Source organism: Mustela nigripes, chromosome 3 (assembly GCF_022355385.1).
Source record: "Mustela nigripes isolate SB6536 chromosome 3, MUSNIG.SB6536, whole genome shotgun sequence".
NCBI lineage: Eukaryota > Metazoa > Chordata > Mammalia > Carnivora > Mustelidae > Mustela > Mustela nigripes.
The window spans coordinates 54,423,980-54,444,806 of record NC_081559.1 but is presented as its reverse complement, the minus strand read 5'-3'; the positions used below and the strand labels follow the sequence as shown (position 1 = coordinate 54,444,806).

The window sequence follows — 20,827 nt, the reverse complement described above, 5'->3', positions numbered from 1 at the left end:
GTCCCCTTTTGGGCTGTGTGGTGGTTCCTCCACTTCTGATTCTTTTAATGGAGGAGTAAGGTTCAAACACAGTAATTTGACTTGAGTTATGCAGTCACTTAATCTTTAACATCATGTTATAACAGTTTATTCATGCTTCTCAGAGTTTTTAAATTTAGTGCCATTTTTGCATTTCATAGGCTAAGATAAAATTCGAACTTAAAATTCTTTGAGAATGGTTAGCCTTATAGCTGAGAATTTTTCCTGTCCCTCCTGAGTTCTCTGTAAGAGGGTAGTTACCTTAGAGTGGCCACCAGTAGGAGGTAAATCTGATGAACTCCTTAAGATGATTTGCTTAGATCTACGTAAAGGGTATATGTTTAAATTTAGCAAGAAATAAGGCGACATATGTGAGGGGGATTTGTAAGAAAGGCCTTGAATGGCAGTTTGAAGATAGTATGCTTAATTTAATTTGTCATCCTACAGTTAAATTTTTTGTTTTACTTTTATCTCTTATTTTTCCTCCACAGTTGTACAATGGTGGATGGAGTGATGATCCTTCCTGTGCTAATGATGATTGCTTTCCCTTCCCCGAGTATGGAAGGTAAGTGGCTCACAGCTGTTTGGAAGAGGGTAAGTTTCTGGGTATCATTTGGCTTTCTGTAAACTAGCTTGTTCTTAATCCTATCATACTTAATACTCTTCCGTTCTCCCCCTATGTTTTTTAAAGTAGTGTTTCCAGTTCACGCCAAAATTGAGTGGAAGGTATAGAGAGTTCTCATGCCCCTTGCCCCCACACATACAGAGACTTCCTGATTACCAACATCCCCATGGAAGCGATGCATTTGTTAAGATTGTTGGACCTACACTGACACATCATTATCACCCAAGTCCATAGTTTGCTTAAGGGTTCACTCTTTATCTTATGCATTCTGTTGGTTTTGACAGATGTATAATGACATGTATCTACCCTTAGAGTATCATACAGAGTACCGCTTGTCCTAAAAATCCTCTGTACTCCACCTGTTCCTCCCTTCCCTCCATCTTCCTTACCTCTAGCAACCACTGATCTTTCTATTGCCTCCATAGTTTTGTGTTTCCTAAAAAGACATGTAGTTGGAATTATGCAGTATGGAGTCTTTTTGGATTGGCTTTAATAGGCACTTAAGGTTTCTCCATGTCTTTTCGTGGGTTAATGGCTCATTTCTTTTAGCACTGAATGATACTTCATTGTCTGGATGGACCACAATTTATGCATTGACCTACTGACGGGACATACTGGATGCTTCCAGGTTTTGGGAGTTAGGAATAAAATTGCTATAAACATCCATGCGCAGGTTGTGTGTGGATGTAAGTTTTCAGCTCCTTTGGGTAAACACGAAGACTTGTGATTACTGGATTTTATGGTGGAATATGTTTAGTTTTGAAAGAAGCCTCTCAGTTGTCTTCCAAAGCGGCTGTACCATTTGCATTCCCGCCAACAGTGAATGAGAACTCCTGTTGCTCTACGTCCTCACCAGTGTGTGCTGTTGTCGGTGTTCTGGGTGTTGGCCCCCCTGATAGGTGTGTGGTGGTGTTTCCTTATCGTTTTATTTTGCATTCTCCTGATGACATCTGATGAGGGGACATCTTTCCATAGGCTTATTTGCCAGCTGTGTGTCTTCTTTGGTGAGGTGTCTGTGAAGATCTTTGGCCCATTTTTTTAATCAGGTCGTTGTGTTTGCTTATTTTTGAGTTTTAAGAGTTCTTTGTATACTTTGAATAACAGTCCTTTGTCACATGAGTCTTTTGCACTTACGTTCTATCATTCTGTGACTTGCAAAGGCACATACTTTGACTTGCACATACGTTCTATCATTCTGTGACTTGCTTCCATTGTTCTTCAAAGAGCAGAAGTTTTTAATTTTAATGAAGTCCAGCTTATTAATTATTTCTCTCACAGATTGTACATCTGAAAAGTTGCTTACTGCTGTACCCAAGGTCATCTGGGTTTTCTTCTATGCTCCTAATAATATTATATGATGTAATATTACATAATGGGCTTTACATTAAGTTTCTATTGGACAGTGCTCTTGTGACCAACTTGGGTATCTACAGTCTATAGATTCTGCTCTAAACAGTATGTTAAAAACATTTCAGTAATGCTTCAGTCTTTTAGTGCCAGGAAGATATAAAGTAAGGATTCTGTGCGGTAAGTTTAAAAGAATTAGAGGTGTTTAAACCAGAGGAGAGGTTGAGTCCTAAGTTATAGGAATTAATAAGAATTGAGTTGGAAAAATTTAATGGATTACTAGCTCTTACCTAGGGGTTATGTTCCTCCCCAAGGAGTATTTGACAGTGTCTGAAGACATAACAGGCAAGTTTCTAGGGATTTTCCTCCACTGTATAATTGCTAAACACTATGATAACTAGGAAAAAAAACTACAGAATGTGGTAGAATAAAGTCCCTCCAAATTCCATTCCCTTCCCTAGGTATAGTATCAGTTCTCCATGGTGTTAGGCAGTTCCTTTTGGTTTCATTTGACATCATGGATGGAACTGTGGTTATGGGCATGATTGAAAAGAAAGAGAGTGGAAGGCAAATTGAGGTGGCAATGTGTGACTAGAGATGAAGACGTTAAAAAAGAATGGAGAAGAGAGAAGGGGAAGAGGGCATTTATGAATCAGTATCAGCAACTGGATCATTGGTTGTTTTTTCCTGCTTTTAGCTCTTCAGCTGCCCAAAGAATCCAGCAAATGACCCTCTCATGTCACAGTAAAGATACATAATGAAACAAGTCCGTCTGGCTGAAGTGGAAATGGATGGCCACTAAAGTTTAGCTATTTAATATACCACCACCACAAGGATGTTTACAAGGAAGGAAAAGGACACATCATCCTTTAGTTGCAATAGCTTTTTTTCTCTTCAGCCGGCAATATCCAGTGAGTGCTACAGCCTAGAGTGCTCTAATCATAATAACAGTTGCCCCAGTCCCGTCTTCCCTCCATGACTCAACTCCTTGTTCACTGTCAATAGCATATTCTATGAAAGGACTCTTTGTTTTTGTATATTTACTAGGAATTGAAAAAACACACTGAGAACCCCTGATTGTAATTCACTCTAATATATTCAACATTAGTCATAAATCAAATGTTCAGTACAAAATAGTTAACCAAAAGAGGTAAATAATAGGGCAGTTAACTAAAATCTTGACACTAGCCCCATACATTGTCCAGTGCAGACCTTTAGACCAAGTTTAAAAAGAAATAGACCCATGTTTGATGTTTGCAAACACCTTATTGATTGTGCTTCAGTGAAGCTAGATGGCATTACTGGGGCATAATAAGAAAACTACAGAGATTTTGTTGGGTAACCTACTCTTTCATTGAGGCGGGGGGAAAAACCCAAGCAGAAATTCTTCCCCTTTGTCTCCCAAATTATTCCCAAGTGTCGTCTTAAATATTAATTAGAAATAGTGTTAGCACTTCATATACTAGGTCCCAAACATTGATTTTGATAGGGTTTGGTCAGTATGAGTGTGGTTTAGAACATTTCTCAAGTTGTATGAAATCCTAAATCCTCCAAGGTAAAAAAGAAAATATTGCTTAGTATAAGTACCTCTTTGATGATTTTAGGTAATATTTATTGAGTGGCTAATATGTGCCAAATGTTGACCTGTTTTATATGTATTATTTCCCATAATCCTCATGATTACCCTCATGAGATAGGTTTTGGGGGGATGTGCCTTTGCATTGTTGAAACCTCTTGCTTAAAGTTACACAGCCAACAAAAGGTAGGATGTACTTTGAGGAAGGGTGTTCAAGAGTTTCAGTCATTATCCATCTTCTTCAGATTTTGGCTTTTTTTGTTGTTGTTGTTTTGTCCCTTAAATTAGCTACATCACATTCACATTATATCTGGTGCATGCTAGAATCCAGCTCAGTCCAGTCTGTTTGAGAGCTGCGATGAGAGCTAGTAAGAGCAAATGATCAGGCTCCTTCACCTGGGTTTGTGTTTTTTCTTTCTCATCTCTCATTCCAATATTCATTTTTCATGTTCATTATATATACAACTCTAGCTGCAGGAAGAGTTTTATTTGCTCTTACTGAGAAGAGCACTTGAGTCCTAATTATCCGTATATCCTTCCTTTCCTTTCCCATTAATAAAACTAATCATGCTCTAATACTGCTCTTATGCTACTGGGGATAAGTCCATTTTTGTTGCAGAACCTCCATGTTTGGCTTTCCTTTTGTCCCCGAGAGCATTTGCAGGTGACGTCCATGACACAAATACTTAAAATGGAATATTGCTTCAGAAATATTTCTAAGCTAAGATGACCCACATTTTATCAAATTTGCGAGCCATAGTTAGATTTTATTATAGCAACAAGGGCTGGACTTTTGCAGAGTTTTGTTGCAAGAGATTTTGGCCTGTCCTAGAGAAGATTGCTGAGTTCTAAATTATTTTGTGGGCTGACTTGATTTTACTGTTTCCGAAGCCATCACCACTCAGACTTTCCAGCCCAATGACCCAATGAGGGAAGGAAGGGGATAATGTCAATAGACTTTTTGTTAGGGTCCACAAAGGTGCCCCTCTTTGCCACTGTGGGAGAAGAATAGAATAGGCCTTTCTTTGAATTTATCATTATTGAAGATTCAGGAAGTTCTTGAAGGGGAGTATGAATGTACGAGAAATGTTTCTATTAAATTTGTTGCTCTCATTTCTCATTACTATAATTTATTATGTTTGTTGAGAATAAAATCTTTTTCACAGATACATCATCAAAAGAGAGACATTAGGGGATACAGTGAGCTATTTGCCACTCATTCCTAGGACCTAAACTGTAAATATCTGATTGAGCTACACACTATTAAGATACTGCTTCTTTGTTGTCGGATTTTCTCATCTAACAGAATGATGATGTATTAGTGGATGTAAGGTGAACTATGACAAAGCTTCCTTTGAGCTTTTTACTTCTTGGGAAATGTATGTTTCGGCTGTGGGCAGTTAAACTAAAGCCACATCCAATTTTTTTTTCCAGTGGACATTTAAAAACATTCACATTCAGGGCAATTATGAGTGGAGGGTAATAGCAGTAGGGTGCGGAGGAGTTTAAAAATTCAGTCTAAGTCAAATATTGAATAGATGTGAAAACAAATCTAAGACCCAAGCTTGTTAAATGATTTCCTTGTGGTCAACAGTGAGAGGGTAGTGCTGTGGCTTCTAGGCTTCTCTTTTATGCAGACAGGTCTCAAGAATGAGAAGATGAATGCCCTCACCTCTTTGTGGAAAAGCTAGTGAAGCCGATTTGTAGGTGTGCTGTACATGTGACTTTTGCTCTTGGAAAGAAATCAAGACTGAGGAAAACAAGACACAATAAAGAATTACTTTGTAACTCCCCAAACATTATTAACCAGCCTCGGAACTTCCTTCTGCAGCCCAGCATGACCTCAGGCAAGCTTCCACAGATAATGATTATACAGGATAGTCATAATTACTCAGAACTCATGTCAATTCCAAGATCCTGTAAGACCCAGGGCGGAGTGACTTTCAAACTTCACTGTGACTCACAGTAAGAAACATTTTACAGTTGGACCCAAGCATCTACATTTAGAAACATTTTAGGTTAGGACCCACATGCATCTGAAACAAAAAAATTCATGAAAAAAAAACAGCAGTTACTCTTACTCTGTTTAATGTACTTTTATTTCTTCTTTCTCTTTTTTTCTTTTTTTCCATTCTCTTCGGCTCTATTTTATTTGAAAAGAAAGAATGAGACCTCCTTATCTTGAACCACTCAATCGATTTCCCTATCTAGGAACGGGTCTTGACCCAAGGTTTAAAAAAGGTGACTCCAGTCTGCTTCCAAGAGCTTACTGCCTGGAAATCCCTGCTGCCCTCAGGTGAAAGTTCTGACAAGTGCTGTGTGTGTTCTGCAGCAGAGCGGGTCCGGGGCCTTTTATTTTTTTCACAAGTCCATGAAGCCTGACCATCCTCACTCCCACAGCCAGTGGTTTGACAGGAAGAGGGAAGTTTACATTTGTGTCTCTTCAGCCTCCGCTGCTGCCTGCTTCTAATCAGCTGAATCTGAGCTCTGCAGACCGGGTGTTTTCCTAGATCCATGGGGAAGTGTGGCATCTAATTCCTTGTTATGAGTTAGAGCAGAGCCGGCACATTCTGAGAATATGACACTGGAGGATGTGGGAAGGAGAGAAGGCATAGGAGGAAGAAGGAAATCTCTCTTGGGAAGGAGGTAGTGAAAATCACCTGAAATAGAACAAAACAGACAAAATCCCCACCCCTGCCTGTAACTGAATGGTGATCTGGAATGGGAGTGGCCTCTTTTTTTGTTTTGTTTTGTTTATTTTACTGCATTTATTTCCTCTTCTCAATGCGGTACCCACACCAAGCCGGTTTGGATGGATCCATTCAGGAAAGTTGTAAAGAATAATGGAGCGTGGGGAGGGGACCTGCAAAGATACAGTCGGATGGGGAGTCAGACTTCTGTGCTGTATGTATCATCCTGCCCGTTGCCAGGTGGAGTCACATGGTCATGACTTCTCTTTAACACCATGTCCTACTTTGTAGGCTTCACAATGTCCATTTTGCAGAGTGTTGGGGAGAGTTTTGGTAGGTAAATGATGTTGCTAGTTGAAGAGTGTCTTCTGAATGGAACCTCTGGGCCATGCATTGGAATCGGGCTTTTCTCAGGAGAGAGACAAAGGCAAACGCTGCCATGAGCCATCTTCGTCCTCTTTCCCATGTGTCCTTGTGCATGTGTTACCTCATCTGTCAGGGGCCGTTCCTGCAGCTGCACCAAGGAGACAGCAATAGGATGGTTGTGAGTTTGTGGGGAAAATTGCAAAGTGACGCCCGGAGTGGAGGAGGCCTGCCTCGACTTGGCGGTGTTCATTTTATCCCCAGTGTGTACCACAAACAGCACCTGGCATGTAGTTGGTGCTCAATGAATATTTGACAAATGAATGAATAAATCACGTTGGCTACAATAATGGTTTATTATAATATAAAAAAGATACTATAAGAGGAGCTGGTCTGGGCTGGGGAGATCTTAAGAGCCATGTCTTTCAAAGAATTTATTCTGAGTTTGGGAAAAGAGAATCAGTAACAGCACAATCGTACAATCTTTGATAAGTCAGTGTGAGTACGCCAGTAGGCATAGATGATGTCAGCGTAAGCAGAAGTGGTTGCTGCTGGCAAGGAGTCGCAGTCTAGTTGCGGAAGGCAAAGGTTACAGCCCAGCACCGGGGATAGCTACAGGAAGGGCCTCTGTATCTCACAGGGCTGGGGTTGGAGACAGCAGTCCTGGGAGCCAAACTTTGGCGGGCTCCACAGACCCTGGAGCAGTAAAGGGAGGACAGAGAAGGACTTCTTGCCCAGGGAGGGGCCTCACCCCGAGAACTGCGAGGGGAAGGAATGGACGGCCAGTCCAAAATGGCCAGGGCAGTCCTGAGAAGGGATCGGGCTTGGGAGCACAGATCCTGCTGGCCTGGCAGGGCCTGGGGTCATGAGCAGGTAGTCTCCTATCCGGAGGACAGTGAGAGCTGTTGAAAGGTTATTGGGGGGGGGGGGCGGTGCGCACAGGGTATGGTGGCGTGAGAGGTAAATGGTTGAGGAAAACCAGTCCTGCGGTGATGCTGTCGGGGGCAGGCCTGCATGCTGTATTTTGGGAGGTATCCCAACTATAACAACATCATGGTGGCGAGCAAAACAAAAACAGAACCTTAGTTCAAAGAGGAGAACTTTGTTATTATTTGCAAATAACAGTTGCAGGAGTGACACACAATAAGCTAATAATAATGCCCCCACTACTTTTATTATGAAAACCGAAGCCTGAGCGGCTGACTTTTCTAGCCACTTTTGCAGGACATTTAAATCCCTCTCGCCGGCCCTTTGTTCCTGTGTTGCCATGGAGTGTCAATAACCCGGCTCAGAATAACCCGGGCAGTGACATGCGAGGTACAGCCTGCTTGCTGGCATGCCGGCTGGCCAGGTTATACTGTTGTCATTGCTCCCGTCTTGGGAGGAGCACGGGGCAGCTGGTGGCCCTGGCAGCCGTGAAAGGTGTAGGTCTCTTGGCTGCCTAGAGTTTGAAATGCAACCCAGACTTGCCTGCCTACTGAGCATGTGCGGCTCCCGATGGAGCTGATAGCCACTGAAAATAGCCCACTGAGCACCTGTCCCTTGTACACCAGGCCCTGGCCGACTGCCATCGAGGACAGTGGGGACTCAGCTTGGTGCATAGGTGAGGGGCTGCTGGATTTTATTGGTTCTTGGGAAGATCTCGGGAGCCTTTGGGCCTGGCTTAAATAGACAATCAAAAGGCAGCAGCCTCTTCGGAGCAGGTCCCTTTGGCACTTGTGGAGTTAGCAGGTGGTCACAGTGGCTGCGTACACAACAGTATGTGCTGAAGACTCCATGCAGTTCTTTCTGCTCGGCCAGACGGTGGTCCAGTAGACTGAGGGTATACGTTTTCTCTTGGAAGTAGCAGCTTCCCTGAAAAACTCCCAGAAGGTAGCCATCCATGGTTTCTACTGCCTCAGTTTAGGACAGGGAGGCATTGGTTTAAACTATTTTGTTTGATTTTTTTTTTTAACCTGTTCTTGAATCCCCCATGATTGTCAGTAGATCACTTCAATGGGGGGTCTCATTGCCAGCTTCTTCTTTCTCAGCAGTCCAGATGTGGGCATAGAATAGAATCCCAGCAGGTGAGAGGACTGTCTGTTCCCCTTTGGGGCTCTTTCCACTGCCTTCTGGGTTTTCATCTCCTCAGCGACTTGCCATTGTTGGGCACAGTTAGCATGCCAGTGTGGATGGAAGCGGGCTCTGGAAGGAAATGCTTCCTGAAATGACTGGTGGTATTAAAGCTACTATTTAAAAGTGACCCTTCGTAGATACTTGGGTTATCTTTAGGCTGTCAGGGCTCTGCAGCTACGGGAGCCAGTGGGAGTCTGTGGAAACTCTGGACTGTTGCTTTTGCCTTCGTTGGTGTTTAGATATTCTCGTTCCCCAGCCAGTGGCCTCGTGACACATCTCAGATTTAGCTGCCTTTCCTCTGCCAAGGTCCGAGATGATTGTGGAAGCTGGGAAGGGTGTGCTGTGCCACAGAGACTGGGGTGGGGTGGGAGAGGGAACGAGTGTTTGAAAAGCCAGTTCTGGTTCACAGCACTCTCCAAAAATGCTTTTGGTTTCTACCTTGAGTGTAGGCACCCGGAGCCTTTCTGTGGGCTCAGAGGTTAAAAGAGAATAAGCTCAAAATGACCCAGACTCAACTGTGTCATGGTGACTGTAGAACCCTTAAGTCTATGACTAATAAGCCAATCTTCTTAAGTGTTGAATTTGGGAATTAGTGAATTCTTGTGGACTGTATTAATTAGACTGATAGGGGAAAGAAGATTTACAGAGCAAAGGTCCAGTTAAAGGCTGGAATACAGATGCTCAAGGCATGTATTCATGGGATCGAAGGCATGGGATTCTTCTCACAATTAACCTTGCCTGGTGTTCTGGGCCTGGTAGGGCCTTAGGACATGAACTGGGAAATTAGGGGATAGGGAAGTAGCAGTATTTGAGGCTTGATCGTTGCCCTAGTTTTTTACTCTTAGATACCTTAATCTCGTGGGCTTCTTCCAGGCTGGGAGCAAATAGTCTAGAAAGCACCTTGTTCCCTCTGTGCTTTTTTTCTGGAGTGGGGTAGAGTAGGGAGCTAGAAAGCAGGAATTTAACTAATTCTGGACATTAAAAAAAAAAATTTTTTTTTTAACCTTTGGCTAAAATTGCCAAATGCCTAGAGGCTGACATCCTAAGACTGTTGTCCAACAAATTGTAGCCCTGCCTGTCTTCTGTAGGATTTATCTCTATGGTTGGAAAGCTTTCAGAAAGGCTATGGGGTGTGGTGGTGTTTTGCTGCTGGTAAATAGAGCCAAGATGGGCAACCTTGAAGGCCCCATTGCTGGTAGGGTACAGAAGGGCAGATAGAGGGGGGAGCCTTGCTCTGAAACCACCCTGTAGTTCTTTCTCCACTGTTCTAGCCCATGTAGAACCCCTGGTTGGAGTTTCCTAACACCAGAATTTTCCATACAGAGCCTGGCTAGGAAACCCTCACTGGAGCAAGCCATGCACTGCCTTGTTAGCCTCTGGAGCATTGAGAGACAACCCACATGAGTTAGGCACACCTCTTCCCACACTGTGAACAGAGCTTCTAGCCTCAACACCGGATGGGCGGGACACCATCACAGGTTCTCTTCAAACCTAAACCAGGAATGGCTTCCCTGAAATGTTTGTTATCATTCACCAGGTCCTTTTCTCTTCACCCTCAAGCTGTGGTCCTCTGTCTTACTCTTTCTGTTACGTAGAGCTTCCCTCAGACCGGGGCATTGTCACTATATATGGTGGGGATATTTTCTGGTAATTAAAGGAATTCCTTAGTACGTAGTTTCCATTAGGCCTTGTAATCATTTATTTCTCTGAAGCGGAGAGTCAAGAAGTTTGAAGACACGATGCAAAAGGTCATATTTTCCCCTGTTGTTTCATCAACCTGGTGCATGCCGGAAAGCTGTGTCTTTGCTACATTCTGGGAATCATAAAAAGCACGGAAAAGACAGACCAATATTGTCTTAGGTCAGTACCCCACGATGTTCTTTAACTTGTTAGTCACTTAAACACAGACCAAGTTTTTGGCTTTGAAATAAAAAGTGTGGCTGCTGCAATGAGGCTTATTTTATAGGGATTATTTCAGAGACAAGGAGTCAGCCCAGACACAAAATAAACAGATGGCACTTTTTTCCCCCCCAACTCTCGGCTTCAGTGGTTCAAATGCAGGATGACTTGGGAATCCTTATCACCTTCAGCAGAGCAAGAAGGGGAAAATGATGTAATTCCCTCTTCCCCACTCCCTGCTGAAAACACCGTTACTTTCACCGAGAGAAGAAAAATGGCAGCAAATACCAGGGGGCATCTCCTCACTGCCGAGCAGGCAAGTCCTGCATGACGCCCTTCACGTGGCTGGAGTCGGGGCGCTTATGATGCGTCGATCGTTCTGGTCACCTTCACGTCGTAGTAGCCCAAAGTCCTCCCATCAGCCATCCAGGGAAGGATCATCATTAAGAGCCCTGCTGTTCTATTAATGTACTAAATAATTCCTTGTTTTAGGGACACTTGTGTTTTACCTCCTTCTCTGAACGGACAGACAGACAAACAGAACACCTACCGGACCTCACCACAAGTATTCATTTTCTACACTTGTAAGCCGGAGTAGGTGAACAGATGTGATGTGCCGGCGAGCTCCTCTGAGAAGTGGTTTGCACAGACATGCTGGCTCAGTGACTAAGCCTTGCCTCAAGATCTCTGCTGACATTTAAAGACTTTATAGGCTCAGTCTGCTCTGAAAACCAGCATCATGTCTCTTCCCCCCTCTAAATCCTGTCTGTGAGGAGAAAATTCATTGTGAAGCAAATACTCATCAGGCGTGTACTCCTTTCAATTATTGAGGCAGGTGGGGGTATAAAACAGTGAACAGAGTAGGCTCAGTTCCTACCCTCACGGGGTTTCTAGTCTAGAGGAAAGACTTGCACCTTTTGTCGCCAAACAGACACGTGCATGGGAGTGTATGCAGGTGGTTCCTACTCTAAATCCAAGGGTATGCACAAGGGTTTCCCCAGAGGGAAGGCAGATGCTAACTAGGAAAATGGGATGTCGTCAGGAAGGGAGTGAAGTCTTACCTGCGGGGGGAATTCCATATCTAAAGGACCTGAAGTTCTAGAGCAAGAGAGGCCTTCCAGAAATGGAGAGGAGCCTAAAGAGGTGGTGATGAGCTCCACCAGGACTTATGGCCCCACGAACCACCCCGTCTCTATTTCAACAACCATGGCAGGCAGAGAGGACTACATCTGAATGGGGATGCCCTTTGCTCAGTTCCAGAATGCTGGAGCAAGGACGCATTTATAGGCATTGTCAGTTCAAAATCTTGGGAATCCTGAAATCATTTTTTGTTGTTATTCTAATTTGTACGTGATCCTGTTTGATCTTTCTTAACTCCTGGAATATGTTTTCTTCTTGGCTTTACAACTTGGCCAAGTATTGGTTTCTATGAGCAGGAAAAAAAAAAAAAAAGTGATTTGGGTTCCCTAAGTGGGGGTTTTTTATAATGCGAGCACTTAGGGTCATGATGCACTGTATTCCCGAGCATATAGCTCACCTTCTTGCCAGACCATCAGATGCCCTTCACGAGGCATTCCAGACTGACCTTTGTGTTTCTGTCTTAGGAGCAGGCTTCTGGCACTGATACCTGGCATTGCCAAATCCGTCACTGAGCCTTTGTTTAATGCCAGAGATCTCAAATGCTTTCCGATTCTGGAGAAGTGCCAAGCTGCACTCTTGGATTAGGAGGCCGTGGAAGGACTCCCGTATCTATAAGCTTAATATAAGCTGTCATTTCAAATGAATGAATCATTTATGCTGTTGGAAGGAATCCAGGATGTTTGGGGTTCCTTTTTTTAGCCTATAAAATTCTGAGCTGTGTGACTTTTATAAGAGTAGTCTAATCACCACATTGTTATTTGTGCTACTTTAAGGTGAGTCTCTAAGAAATTCAGTCTGTTTCTTTTGCTGACCTCTGGGGTCATAGCTGCAAGCTGGTCTACTTGCAGTCTTTTCTTATTTGTCTTTTATGTCAGACTTTAGTGGGAAAAATGAGGTTTTGTGCATCATTTAGAATGATAATCAGTTTAAATGCTTTAAGTATTAGGGAGTGCATGACTGAGAACGCTGAAGATAAGCCCGTAGTGTTGTGCTTCGATTTGTCAAGTCCCACTTAAAACATAAACGTGGAGGGCGCCTGGGTGGCTCAGTTAGTTAAGTGTCTGTCTGCCTTTGGCTCAGGTCTTGATCCTGGGATCCTGGGATTGAGCCCCACATCAGGCTCCCTGCTGAGCAGGGAGTCAGCTTTTCCCACTCCCCCTGCTTGTGTGCTCTCTGTCTCTGTCAAAAAAATAAATAAAATCTTAAAAAAAAAAAAAAAAACAAATAAAATGTAAATGTGAATACTTTTACTCTGAGGTACAAGATTATGCCAAACTGTGGACAGTCTTAAAAAGTCCACAGTGCTCTTTGCTCAGCCTCTTCCTATGATAGTCTATGGTTAGGCTACAAGAGTAGCCGTATCCAGAGGATGAACTGAGTATCTCCCAGAGCAAGAAAGATTTCTTTTTTTAAAGATTTATTTGTTTATTTGACAGACAGAGATCACAAGTAGGCAGAGGGGCAGGCAGAGAGGGAGGAGGAAGCAGGCTCCCTGCTAAGTGGAGAGCCCGATGTGGGGCTCGATCCCAGGACCTTGGGACCATGACCCGAGCCGAAGGCAGAGGCCCTAACCCACTGAGTCACCCAGGCGCCCCAGAGCAAGAAAGACCTTTGAAAAGATTTGGGATTCTGAGCCTGGGCCCCTAGTTGTGGAGCTGGCCCCCAACCCTCCCATGACCGGCTGCGGCCCCCAGTCAGGGCTGGGCTGCACGTATGTTCAGAGGGACCTGGTTCTGGTGATACAAAGGGCACACAGTGCCAGCCATAACACTGAGTAATGCTGGGAGGAGCCTTTTAGAACAAACAATGTGGGGGAACTTCGCAGACGGGGAATACCTCTGGCTTGACATTTAAATTACTGAATTATTTAAATGAATGTCAATTAGGTGGAGTAGACTGGCTGCCTTCTGCCAGGGCACTTCCTAGTTATTTGCACAGGCAAGTGTAAAATACTTCATATTAGATGTGGCGCTTCCTGTCTGTCCTGTTGAAAACCAGTCACAGAAGGTGACTGTCCATGCCTTGCTATGCCTCGGTGTGTACTGTACTCCTATCACTTTCTGAGAGATTAGAGGCCCACAGACTATTACCTGTGGCCCTACAAGGGATTTTGTGATCACTCTCGCATCCTAGGTGCCACCCCCCGCCCCAAACCACTCCAAATGAAATATCACAGGCCCACACATGTTACGGTTATTCCGAAATTTTGATGAGACTGAAACAGTGACTCATGGGCATTGTGGGGCCTGCTGTGTTCTTAGAATTGTGGATATTAAGATAGGAAAATGCTACTACCTTGCTTTTAACCTTCTTTGTTGAATCAGTAATCCTAGCTCAGGAATCTTTTTGGCATCTCTTCGACTAATCCACTCTGTTGGATGAAACTGCCAAAGTAGCATTTAACTAATGTGTGTGTGCGTGCAGGCATGTGGGCGGAACATGTGGTCATTCTTATAGACTTACGAATTCAGGGTCTTCATTTATCCTGGGTGGTATATAAAAAATAGATTCAGGAAGGGCTCTGCTAATTAGTTATATGGAAATATACAAATTAAGAAGATTAAATGTTGGTGAGAAGCACAATTGGAAATGAAGCTGGTGAAAGCTTTGTACTTTTCCCATTAGCTCACCGCCAGACTGAGGTCATGGTTCTTTCTAGCAGAGATTAAGTTAATTATCACGTATCATTAACGACCATCTTTCTTCCCCTTTTTTCTCTTTCTGGATTGTGGAGGTGAGGCGATGAAAACTCTAGTTTTTGACACCCTAAGAAGAATGACCTATTTAAAGGCAGTTAACCCCAGGCCACTTGTGTACAGCTAGTGGAGGGATATAAAGATTCAAGGAGAGTGTTTAATAAATGAATGAATCCCTTTGACTTAGTTTATGATCCCTACAGGATAAGATCTGATTACAGTTGATAACCCGTGAATGCCTGCGTTCACTGCATAGTTGGGTATAGTGAGTCGAATTTACTGAAGATTTACCTGAGGCTCCTCAATTCTGGCAAAATTCTTTAGGTTACAATCCAGACATCTGTCAGACCATCCTCACATCCTGTCAAAAGATAGGGACCTTGGAAGGGCAGTCCACATCTTAGGTCTTTGGAGCTAGAATTCAGTTTGGGTTCTAATTTTAGTTATATTATATTTTGTTTTTTAAGTAGGTGCTACCCCCAGCTTGGGTGGGCTTGGGGCCTGAACTCACTACCCTGAGATCAAGAGTCACATGGTCCACCAACTGAGCCAGCCGGGCACCCCAAGGGCTCTGATTTTAAAAGCAAGAGTTCAGTCTGAGAGCTCGTGAGAGGAATTGTTATTTTTATCTATTTTTTAAAAAAATTTGATGTTTTTTATTATAACCACAAGATGTCATTAATTGTTTTGTACCTGACCATCCATTTCCATAGGATGGATAGTGAGTGAGGCCTCTGTTGTCTAGCATTACCTGTTAGTGGTTGCTCCTCCTGGATCCCAGGTGTAGCGAAGTCAGTAACCCATACTCCTCAGTCCATTATGAATCCGTGAACAGCTACTCTCTTGCATTATTTCCCTTTCACTCCTTTGTCCTAATGCAGAGTCCTCAGTCCTATCCCAGTGTCAACAGACACAACCTCTTCAGTGCTTGAATATTTAGGATTTTAAAATATGTGTTCGTGTTTCAAACGTTCACGAATGCATTATTGCATGGTTTTAAAATACAGTATTTAAAATCCCCTGCTGTAGATCACAAACAAATCAGCATGACACCATTAACTCCCCCCTTACCCTGCCTATCCATTTCCCTCCAAAGAATCATCACCTGTTGGCAGCATAGTTGGCAACCCTCAGCCCAGCTCTGTGCCATTCAAGAGTGGCAAGCATGTCTAGACTCCCTAGAAATATTATCTTTCAACTCACTTTTGGCAAGTGTAAACTTTTTGCTGGATTATGTCAACAGATATATATGTTTTTCATCCTCATAGAAATAGATTGGTACTGGAATTTCTCTAGGCAGGGAAAATAAAGGCTATCTTTTGGCTCATTAAAATTTTTTCTCATTAAAAATGTCGGAGGCTCTTGATTCTCGGGGGTGAGACTGGTGACATACACACACTGTCAGCGGCTATTTTGGATTTCCTGCTTTCAGGCATGTCTTTGCTCTTGGATGAGCCCCTTGTGGTTTTCAAAAGAACGAGCAAGTCAATTATAAATAGAAGGCTTGTGTCTGTGTGTCTGTATGCACTTACTCTGTGGGATGAGGCACCCACATTACAGTGGGTAGTGAACTATTTTTCACTTCTTTGAAGAGGGAAGAAGAAAGATTAAGAACACTTTTCTCTTTTTGAGATAACCCACGTCTCTACACACACCCACACAAATCTGGGTAAATGAACTTGACATTTTCAAAGACCTTACCTTAAGGTCTCCTCTTGAAAGCACAGCCACCCGACCTGTTATTTTAAGAAAGAAGCAGTTATCTCACAGACCTGCTGCAGGGGGTTCAAGAATTAGAAGGCAGTCAATCTGTGCCAGAGGCCTTCGGAGCGAGCTTCTGCAAGCTGCATATCTTTATATGAACGCTGCTTCAGAACCTCCAGGACTTGGCTGTTTACGTCCTGTCTGCACTTTCCTTCCTGACTAGTGCAAACTGTTGGGACCAGCAAGTCTGAACTGACCAGGCAAGGGAAAAGAAAGAATGGTCTGAAGAATTAGACTGCAAATGAGTGTTTCCTGAAGAAGATAATTAGGGGGTCTGATCAGATGTGCTTCACTCATGGATGATACATTGTTGCCTCTTTCCACCACACCTTGGACCCACCAGGTGTGGACTGCTCCTGTGGTCCTGCCCCTTTCCTTACTGTCAAAACATTGTTCTGTGCCCTCTGACTCCTTGCACCCTTATCTTCAATAATCAGTGCCAGTTTTTTTCTGCCAGTTCAAAATGTGGAAGCAGCTATGAATTTCCATTGTAATGAACATGAAAACTTCAGTGTTACTAGTATTGAAAAATTAGTCTAGGCATCTGGCTGCAAATATTGGTAAGAGATATTTGTAATTAGAGGCTGCATCCTTGGAAACTCTCGATTATACTGGTAAATTACAGATAACGGCGGGAACACCAGCATTCCTTCTATTACTGGTTGATAGATTAGTACAGAGTTACCAGGAACTGATATTAACAATTGCCATATATTTAGGAGGCTTTTTTTTTTTTTTTTAAACATAAACTTGATGAGCATTATGTTCTGGAAGAATATTTTATTATTATTTTTTTTATTTTTAAAAGATATTTATTTACTTATATATCTGTCAGAGAGAGCACAAGCAGGGGGAGCAACAGGCAGAGGGAGAAGCAGGCTCCTGACTGAGCAGGGAGCCCCATATGGAGTTCAATCCCAGGACCCTGGGGTCATGGCCTGAGTCCAAGGCAGCAGACTCTTAACTGACTGAGCTACCCAGGTGCCCCAGAACATTTCATTTTGATGCGAGAGAATTGGGATGTGAGAGCCCATCAGGCCAAAGGTAACGTGAAAGCCACAGTGGGGAAAGTTCATTGTCAGAAGCCTGTAGGTCCATGATAACCATTCTTTGGCCTGGTATGATCTAAAAGAGTACACAGCTCAGATAAATGTACTCATATTGAGAGGTGATTATTATTTGGTGGTTGGTCAAGTGAGAGATAAAAGATAACAGAATGTGGACATAACAGCCAACGATGATGCTTGGCCTGACTTTCTGTTGGTAAATGTATTGTAATGGTCTTGGAGAAACGGTCTTGTTCGCCTAATGGGAATAAAACCTGTGTAGTGATTTTCTTTTCCTTGTTCTTGCTCCTTTGCAGATGAGAAGCCCAAGGTGAACCCCAAACTTTACATGTGTGTGTGTGAAGGCCTCTCCTGCGGGAGTGAGGACCATTGTGAAGGCCAGCAGTGCTTTTCCTCACTGAGCATAAATGACGGCTTCCATGTCTACCAGAAAGGCTGCTTCCAAGTCTACGAGCAGGGGAAGATGACCTGTAAGACCCCGCCATCGCCCGGCCAAGCTGTGGAGTGCTGCCAAGGGGACTGGTGTAACAGGAACATCACGGCCCAGCTGCCCACTAAAGGTTCCCATGGACTTTTCTATTTCTAGATCAAGGGTTTCCGTTGGTGTTGTTCTGATTCTGTGTGGGTTAAAGATGGAAGTAGCCACAAGGCTTTCCTCCTACTCTTTAAACTAGAGGCCAGGAGTGAGAAGAAAGATAGCTCTAGGTGAGGAAGGGAAAGGTATGGCCTTTTGGAATCTAAAGGGAGTATAGATATCTTTGGGTAAGGGAGCAAGGTAATGGCCATCTTGGGGATGGTTTGGTTGACTAGATCTCTCTTGGTCGTCGTGTGCAGGCCAACGGCTCCTTTCTCTGTTCAGGAGCCATGATGTCATAATTTCAGAAACAGTTCGGCTTGGTAAATATTTATCTCTATGTTAAGCGTGTAGGAAGGAAACTGGAACATAAGACTCTGGTGGCTGAGTGGAATAGGTTTTCTTCTTTATGAGGAAAGAGACAAAGCCTCACTAACCTTTGCTCCCATATCTGATTTCCCAGTGAACAGTCACTGAGTCTTGAAGCTGGGTCAGATTTCACATGAACCTTGTAGTTTATGTGGCATCTTCTTTATGTTGTATTCATATGGATTCCATATCCAGGGGAATTTAGTCTCGCTCTGGAGCGGTTACCCCATAAAATGAGCCCCAATTTGCTATCTCGAAGTCCCTGCAAATAATAATGTTCCTTAGTCTTTGTAGACTCATCCAAGCCAGTTGATTCTCTTAACCTATTGTACATTTTTAATTGGCTTAAATTTAAAAGTACTTAATTTTGCACTCCGAAAAGAAGAAACAAACCAAAAAAGTGGACTGGGAGAGGCTCCTAGGATCACCCAGGGCCAGAAATGTCAGCTAGCAGGGGGAGAGACAGAAAAAAAAAAAAAAAAAAACAAAACTGGTAGGAGGTTATGCTGTGCGGTATTTCAGTTATGGTGATGACCGGAAGGCATATAGAAAATGTTAATTCTGATATGCAAATGGGGTTGAATAATACAAGAAGATTTTTAAAAGAGAGATTAAGTGTTTAAATGGCTAAAACTAAAAGGGTACTTGATGGGATGAACTTTTCTCTTAACCTTTGTGAATTAAATTGTAATTAATGGAGTGGATGGCCATGAAGAATTATCTGCACTGACGCAGGAGTTGTACCTACAGTACGGAAAGTTCCTAATCTGTAGAACACTCTGTAAGACTTGGAGTTGTAAGAGGAAATTTATTTTCTCGACTTAAGGAATTTCTAATTCAATTAGGGAGGCACCATATTTATAATTTAATGTTGTATATAATTAGTTTTACACTTTATCGTACAAATGACATGTACCATGGGGTATTATGTGCCAAGTCGTTGATTAATTTGGATTCGGAAAGTTAAAAGAAATGTATAAAGGCTGTCAGGCTTGTGGAAGGATTGTGGATTGCGGAAGGCGGCAGAGACGTGGAAAAGGCCTGTGTGGGGAAGAATGGAGCTTTTGGTGACGACGTGTCTTAAGGGGTCTGACATTCAGAGATGGTTATTGGTTGGGGACCTTTTAATTATGGACCATCACTATCCAACCAAGAGATTTTTTTTGTTTAACTCCCTAGGCAAGTAGAAAGTCTTTGTGTATATTTGCCCGAGTGGTATGTGAGTGTTGGAGCGAATACATGGCTGTTTGAATGGGTAATGCGATAATGCCGAGCAAGGGGGTGAATGAGTGATTAGGCGAGCGAGTGAATCAGTGAATGAATGTTTTGAGCAAGTGAATATTGAATAAGTGAGGAAAAGAACAGATGAATGAATCGGTTCCCAGGCAGAAATCGTGATGTGGAAAGATCAATGAGAATTCAGTGGTAGACATCCAAGATACACTGAGGAGAGAGACCACAGATTGGGTAATTTGTTTTTAACTCAGCACTTTCTTATAGGAGTATCATAGCATCATCTCTGTCTGTAAGGGCTCAGGATAAAACATTCCTACGATTGAATTTGTGTTAAGAAGAGTAGTACCAGGGACTTGTGAAGTACTTTGTATCATAAACGTACTTCCACCTACGTGCGCTAATGTGGTTGGTTCTCGGTAGAGTTTTTCAAACTCTGGTTGTGCCTGAATGAATAATGGTTCAAATGACCAGGCCGTTGGCTGGGTATTAGGAAATATTTTAGTTTTTAACAGTTCGTGACTTAGGAGACCAGGTGGTCAGGCTCAGGAGCTACTTGTTAGGTATCAGTTATGCTAAATAATAAGTAAACCGTGATCCTTACAGCCAATTGCATTCCTTTTCTCCCCCATCTCCAGGGAAATCCTTTCCTGGAACACAGAATTTCCACTTGGAGGTCGGCCTCATTATTCTGTCCGTAGTATTTGCAGTATGCCTTCTAGCTTGCCTCCTGGGAGTCGCTCTCCGAAAATTTAAAAGGCGCAACCAAGAACGCCTCAATCCCAGAGATGTGGAGTACGGCACCATCGAAGGGCTCATCACCACCAATGTTGGAGACAGCACTTTAGCAGTGAGTTTGAGACCCCAGGGAATCCCAAGCATAACAAAGATGGTGAAACATGCTTTCTTCTTTCCATCGTGAAATGCTAACTAGTAGCGGGGGCTGGACAGTGTGCACATGTACCACTGGTCACTTGTGTCCTAGGCAAGCCTGTGTTGGCCTGTGTTTAGTCTCCCATATGTGAGAACATTTTTTAGACAGACATTTGTGTTCAGTAAGGGAGGGGATTTTTTTTAGTAGATTCTTGGTAGTTGTTTTTCTTTTGGGAGTAAGGGAAAGGTGAGGAGAATGGTTGCCTATAATCATTGGGGGGCAGAGGGGAGGGGTGGGACTTGGAGTAACTCAGTTACTCTATTTTTAGCAATATAAGTGCTTTCAAAAAAAGCACCTTTGCTTAATATTAAAATCACTTTCCCTTCTAGATTATTTTAACACCCTGTAATTTAAGACTTTAAAATTTGACATCCAAAAAAGCTGCTGTTAAACTTTGCACGCTCCTGTGCTGCCCCC

At 43.1% G+C, this 20,827-nt stretch overlaps 1 protein-coding gene across 2 annotated transcripts in view; it reads left to right on the top strand.

Moving 5' to 3' along the window:
• The window catches only part of ACVR1 (activin A receptor type 1), a 127,720-nt gene that overhangs the window by 69,057 nt on the left and 37,836 nt on the right, over window positions 1-20,827 (top strand). For both annotated transcript variants that reach the window (XM_059394001.1, XM_059394000.1), the window contains exons 3-5: window positions 510-583; window positions 17,597-17,860; window positions 20,115-20,326. In XM_059394001.1, coding sequence (XP_059249984.1) covers window positions 517-583; window positions 17,597-17,860; window positions 20,115-20,326 — 543 coding nt within the window. In that variant the 5' untranslated portion in view covers window positions 510-516. The remainder of the gene's footprint in view (window positions 1-509; window positions 584-17,596; window positions 17,861-20,114; window positions 20,327-20,827) is intronic.